At 32.6% G+C, this 7,180-nt stretch overlaps 1 protein-coding gene across 1 annotated transcript; it reads left to right on the forward strand.

The window, feature by feature from the left end:
* Positions 1–228: 228 nt before the first annotated feature.
* LOC114165502 (zinc finger protein ZAT4-like) lies at positions 229–1,716 on the forward strand. The gene has a single exon (XM_028050109.1). It carries the CDS (start codon positions 229–231, stop codon positions 1,714–1,716), a length of 1,488 nt encoding a protein of 495 aa, XP_027905910.1.
* The last annotated feature ends 5,464 nt before the right edge of the window (positions 1,717–7,180 follow it).

The raw sequence follows: 7,180 nt of genomic DNA on the forward strand, positions 1-7,180 counted from the left end.
GCATTTCTCTCTCTCATCCACAAATACTCCAACTAAAAACTAGGGCTACTAGCCCTTAATTATCACTACAACAACAAACTCCACCCTTGTTTATATATTAACTCACTTCCTCCTCTCCTCTGATCTATCTATCTATCTGTCTCTTTTCTCTTCCTCCTTTTTTTTTCTTTTTTTTTTTTGACATTTTCAAGTTTCAACCCAACCACTCTTGGAATTTGAATTTTATGTATGGCTTTGATATTGGATCAACAATCAAACTTCAAGCACTTTTGTAAGATTTGCAAGAAAGGTTTTGGCTGTGGAAGAGCTTTGGGAGGACACATGAGGGCTCATGGCATAGGAGATGAAGGTGGTCAAATGGATGACGATGATCAGGCTAGTGATTGGGAAGATAGGTTGGGAGGGAATGTGCCACCGAGCAACAAACGCATGTATGCTTTGAGAACAAACCCTAATAGGCTAAAGAGTTGTAGGGTATGCGAGAATTGTGGCAAGGAGTTTTTGTCGTGGAAATCTTTCCTTGAACACGGAAAATGCACCTCCGAGGATGCCGACTCCTTTGTGTCTTCTCCGGGCTCCGACGCCGATGACGGTGGCATCGGCGGCGGTGATCGGAGAGGATGCGGGTGGTCGAAGAGAAAACGGTCCTTGAGAACTAAGGTTGGTAGCTTCAATTACAATTGCCCATCAAGCGAGGAAGAAGACCTAGCGAATTGTTTAATAATGTTGTCGAATGGCACTGTAGATCCTCTTGCGGCCGAGCCCGAAGAATCGTGTGCATCCGCTAGCAAGGAGGAAGAACAACGGAGAAATCCCATGAATTTCATTGCACCATTGTCGTACAAAGTTAACAACAATAATAATAATAATATTCACAACATGAACAACCTGGTTGACAACAAGGCGAAAGGGATTGCCAAGGGTTTGTTCGAATGCAAAGCATGCAAGAAGGTTTTCAATTCACATCAAGCATTGGGTGGCCATAGAGCAAGCCACAAAAAGGTTAAGGGTTGTTTTGCTGCGAGACTAGACAACCTTGACGACAACCTCATGACCGAGGATGATGTAATCACACACGAAGAACTGTTCCCAACAAAATCAAACTCCACCCTCCAATTCGAGCATGGGTCCAACCCCACGTTGCCCTCTTCCTCCAAGAGAAAATCCAAAGTTCATGAATGTTCAATTTGCCATAGGAGTTTCTCTTCAGGACAAGCTCTTGGGGGACACAAAAGGTGTCATTGGATCACATCGAACGCACCCGACACATCCACGTTAACGAGATTTCAACAATTTCACGACCACTTGGATCAAATACCCAAGTTCGACACCTCTTCTGAGCCTCTTGATCTCAAGTTAGACCTTAACCTTCCTGCACCTTCCAATGACCTTGCAAGAAGGAACGTTTCTACAGAAATTTATTTGCAGCCTTGGGTTACATCGAAGGATGTTAAAGATGATAACAATAGCCAGTGTCAAAGTCTCCATCACAATAACAACGTTGTTAATGTTGATATTGACAACAACACCAACAACAACGAGGACGAGAAAAACACAAATAACCCAATGCAAAATGTGGATAACGAGACTGATAATAAGATCAAGTTGGCCAAACTAAGTGAGCTAAAAGACATGAACATTGGAGGCAGTTCTTCACCATGGTTGCAGGTGGGAATCGGTTCAGCTGCTACTGACGTCACAAATGATAACACCTGATACATATATATAATACTTATCACAAAACCATTTTGATAATATAACTAATTAAAGTGTGTTTGGATTTAAGTTAAAAAATTTTAACTATTTTTCCAATTTTATTAAACCTTATCACAACAACATGTTTATACCTATATTTTTGTTTTCAATTGAGTTTAACTCAACTTCATTTTTTAACTGCAGTTCAAACACACTTTAAAGTTATCTTTTCATCTTTATTTCATAAACACCCAAAATGTAAGTAATTTAACCATGACTGTCACACTTACAAAAAGAAAAATTGTTAGTTTATCATACTTATATATACATATACATACATATAACTCGCCATTTTTTATATCTTTTTTGTAAAGTTTATTTTGCATATCAAGTAATTATTCTGAATAAAGTTAACTAAAAGATTCATATTTACAAAGCATCTTGTTCATTTTATGTTTGCCTGTTTCTCAAAGAATTTTTTTTTACTGGTTCACCTGGGCTTTAATTATTAGATTCATGAGAAAATACTCAGTCTCGTACTTATTAAATTATTTGCCCAACAGAAATTATTTTAATGTATTTTTTTCCATCTCATTTTCAATTGCATTATTTTCTGGTTTTCATTTCAGCTCTTGCAGTTATCTTAAATTATTTTATATTCTAATATAAATATTTTATTTTATTAGCATTAAATAGAGTAAAGAAATAAAGTGATTTTGTATTACCAGTCGTTATGTTTTTTCCTTTCCAGAGTTGTCTCATCCTTGAGGTATGTTTTGTCCTGCGTTTTCTGTGATACAATTTTTTAAAGGACTATTTTATTCATATAACTATATAACTAATTATACTATTATTTTAGTTTTAAACTTTATTTATATTTAGTGTTATCATCTGAGTATAATATTTTTTATTGTTAAAGGTACGAGTTTCCTATGTATGATGAAACTGAAAAAAAAAATACTAATAGTCACAGTTTCATTAAATAAAATTTATAAAAAACTAAATGAAGATAATTTATAGAAGAAAATGTTAAGCATGTTACGTGTAATTCTTAAAAAAATTATGAAAAATATGTGTGAAAAACTTAGTAATGTTAAACAAATTCTAACTAAATAAGACGATATATAACATTAATTTTACAACTTTTTTAAAAAAAAAAATTATATCTCTTTGGTGACAGTTCCAGGGTCCTTCGATTTGCGGTTCCTAGGCTTTTCGTGGTTTGGGAGTTGTGTGCGTATAACTTAGTTTTGTCTGTTTGAGATTTTCTTGTTTGCTTTTTGAGTTTTTGCATTGCATATAGTTGTTGCTGGTTTGGGTCTTGCTTTTTGTTTTGTTTTGTTCCCGAAAGTTCCTGCTCCGTCCAGCCAGCAGGTGTGCATGCTACCTGTTTGTTGTTTTGTTTCTTTGGCTTCTTGCAGGTTTTTTTCTTTTATGGGTCCAGCCTCTGTTGGTTTTGAGATTCCTTGGGGCTGTGTTCAACAATATGTTTCGTTGGTCCCTATTAAACCTCCTCAGTTGGTTACTGCCACGGTTCAAGAAAGAACCTTTGCTTAAATGCTCCATAATGGATGTAGCATACCTCTCTCCCAGATGCCATTTTCTTGTATTAAAGGAGACACAATCTCTATTCAGATTGCTGGACTGGAAAATTGTAAAAATTGTCTCCGAGGAAGATCATTTACGAAAGGGATAAACCTCTCACATATCTTGATCTTTGTAAAAAACTTGAAACAGCTCGGAAATCTTTGGGTGTTTGGACTGTTATCCCCCTTGGTAAGGGGTTATATAAAGTTGCCTTCACATTGAAGACTCGGTTAACGATAAGACCTTGGAATAACTTTTGGTATTGTCAAGGTTTTGCTTGAACCAAAGATTATGTTCCGGCTATGATGTTAAAGTTCAATGTTGTGTTTGGATTTATGACCTTCTTTGGAGTATTTGTTACTGCAAGCTATCTTTTCTTTTTTCGAAAAGGTATCAGTACCGGTATTCTCTTGGAACTATCAAATCAGAGTTTGATGGAAAGAACTGATTATGAGAAGTTTTGTGGTTAACATGGAGTATGAAAAGCTTCCAACCTTTTGTTCTTGTTGAAAGATGATATGTCATTCAATTCATAATTGTATAAGGCTTGAAACTGAGGTTCCCAAAGCAGGTATATTTTCCCAAGAAGGGGATGAAAGAACTCAGGACACTAACAAAATATTAGTCATATTGAAGTTAATTTTCCTCTTATTTGAGCTGCTAAAAAGAATATGTTTGAAAATCTTGATAAGATTTGGAAGACATGCTAGAATTTGAAATCTATATCTAAGGAGACTGCGGAAGGGGATTCTAAATCATGATTCAGATGATAGTATTGATAGTGTGTATTATAACTGGAAAAATTAACTGTATCAATGAGGTGCACATTTTGAAATAATTTCTCCAGTTATGTTATGGGAAAGATAAGGATATTCCTACCTCAACTCAACAATATTCATTGGATTTGTTGCTAAGAAGTTGGAAATTGATAACTTTTGAAGCTTCAAACACTTCTAGTAAGTTACATAACGTTAAGAATCTGAATACTGTACTGGTTTCTAAGGATTCTGAAACTGCATAAAACAATAGCTACTGAAACTAATAGCCGTACTTCTGTCTGACACTTTGTCTTAATTAGCTGCTAAAGTTATTATTGTTTATAAGTTTTGGTTGGATAAGATTTTAGAGGATGAGGATTGGATTCATTGAATGAACAAGAGCAACTATTGTTGTTGAATAGTTGCTGATTTCATGTTTTTTGAACTTAACAATGTTAGAAGAGTCAACATGAGTATTATTAGCTATTTTGAGAAATCGTGTTTTGTTAAGTTTAAATATGTCATTCATATTTGTTAGGATGGTTGAATTGGTTAAAATTGAATATGAATTGGTGTTTTTATGAATGGAGAATATATTTTTTGTTGGTGATGTAATTTTTATTATTTTAGTTTAGGAGATAACTAGTTTGAATGGATATAATTATTAGCATGGGTGCACATGAATTTCTTGTTGCGTTTAAAATATATTAGAAGTATTAGAAATGATAAAAAGTTGCTAAAACATCAATTTTGAATTTGTTATGTTTTTTGACCTTTTCAATTCTTACTTAAGCAAGAAATTCTCAATTAAGCGATATATGAATCAAAAGCTGCAGGAACATGTAGCCTAAGCAAAGAACTACAATTCAAGCAACTAGCACAATATAGCTTAAGTCACGAACCATAACTCAAGCAAGGGAATGACCAAGAACGATTTCTATTTTACTGAAAAATATTGTTTAAGCAAAGTGATCTTCCTCAAGCCACATTTTCTTAGTCTTTCAAACATGTTTTTTTTTTTTTTTACTTAGTTTAAAGTTTTTCGAGGTTCAATAATCATAATTCATAAATATATAACTTTTGAATGTTTTATTCTTATAAATGGTTGAATTATTAAGAATAAAAACGAGGTTGTATGAATTATGTGTTCCATTAAATATTGAGATTATAAAAAAATAGAAAGATTATATTGAAAATGATATGATGATTCAATGTTCTTCTATTGTATTTGTTTATCATTATGTATTATGATATGTTTTAAGAAGTTATATATTTGAGATTGTATGTTAACTATTTTGTGATCATATATACTAAGTAAAGATTCATACAACATATGTTTTTTTGTCTCACTATAATGATCTAAATATGTAAATTTAAAACATCATATGCTAAGAAAGTGAGGATTTCCTTATCAGCAATGTGTGTGTATGTGTGTGTACACACACAAGAGACACTAAGGGCAGCTGAACCCTTGTACAAAGTTATTATTCTTAACAAAGATATTATAATTAAACCCAACAATAAATCCATATATAGAAAACTCTTGCACAAAAAGATTTAACAGGCTGCAGAAAAAATCGTTAGGTTGAAAACAAGCCTTTGATCATATGAGTATCATTGCTCTCAAGTTTAAGAAGGTCTTATTAGTATTTCCCTACATTTATAGTTGATTTTTGTGGTAAATACCACTCCCTAATATATATATTTTAACCCTTGGAAGTTGTTTTCATCCATGGACAGAACATAAGCTTTTATTCCTAGCATTGTTTCATAGTCTTTCCATCTCCAAAGATCATATCATTCAAATAATGACCTATTATATTATGACAAGTATTTTAAGCATGTTATAGGATCAAGAAATTGAGGATGAGTTCTTGCACACTAGAACATTGTTAAGAAGTCATTGGAGTGAGAAGGACCTTTCATGTAAGTTATTTAGGGACAAATTACGTTATTTTAAGGATTGACATAAATACAAATACAAATGACATAAAATAATATCTCTTTTATGTTGGTTAATTATATGAGATAAAAAGTTATATTTTCATCCATTAAGATAAAAAACACAATGTAAAAAATATATTTTTTATACCTGACTTAAGGAGTTAAATAAATAAGTACATAAATGGATTTGTTGGTGCAAAGAACCAATTTTTATGTTTTGCATTGACGACTTAAAAAAGTCGCATCTTATAAAAGTAAATTAATATTTTATGTGCAATAAAAAACTTATAATAAGGTGTATGAACTTGGGTTGCAATGAAAATTATCTTGATTTTTTATGAAGTGGTATGACATTTTGAGTTGAATATTAGTTTCTCGTAGAACATACTTAATATGAGTTTTTTAGAAGTTTCTTATTTGCTCTTTGTTACATGATTTACACATATAACTTTACATAGTTTCTCGTTTCTATTAGTTATATAATGTCTTTTGTTATACCAATTTTTCCTTTTTCTTACGTGTATATAACATATACTTATGTCTATGCATAATTATGCATAATATGAAATAATAGTAATCTTCTCTCTCTTCTCTTCATCTTAGATGGTATAGAGCCGATATGGCATTATCATCTTCCGTTTCTACAGATTCAATTCTTTCTTTCCCACCCAATCTTGTTTTTGTTCCCCATTCATTTCAAACACCAAATTTTATAAAACTTGATGAAGATTCATATCTTTTTTTTTTGGCACCAACAAGTTTGGCGACTTTACATTGGAATGAAACTACAACATTTTTCTTGAAACCTCATCAGTTCCTTCTCAGTTTCTCACAACTATTGACGAATTGGATGGAGTTATCAACCCAATCTTCTACAATTACTATCAACAAGATCAACTAATCATGGCATTATTGCTTGCTTCAATGACACCTCCTACTCTCACACACATGGTAGGTTTGACTTCTTCTTGTGAAATTTGGAACAAGCTCTCAATTCATTTTGCGTCCCACACTGATGCAAAAATAAAGAAATTCAAGGTTCAATTATGAAATCCCAAGAAAGATCGTTTTGTTTTTACTTATCTTATGGACATAAGAAAATCATTGCCACATTAGCTGTTGTAGGCTCACCGATTTCCACTGAAGATCATATAGACACAATTTTTGATGGACTTCCTAAAGAATATGATGGTTTC

This window comes from Vigna unguiculata, chromosome 10, assembly GCF_004118075.2.
Source record: "Vigna unguiculata cultivar IT97K-499-35 chromosome 10, ASM411807v1, whole genome shotgun sequence".
NCBI classification, from domain to species: domain Eukaryota; kingdom Viridiplantae; phylum Streptophyta; class Magnoliopsida; order Fabales; family Fabaceae; genus Vigna; species Vigna unguiculata.

Excerpts from the sequence above, each read along its gene's own strand:
- LOC114165502 (XM_028050109.1), top strand. The coding sequence starts at position 229 with ATGGCTTTGATATTGGATCAACAATCAAACTTCAAGCACTTTTGTAAG.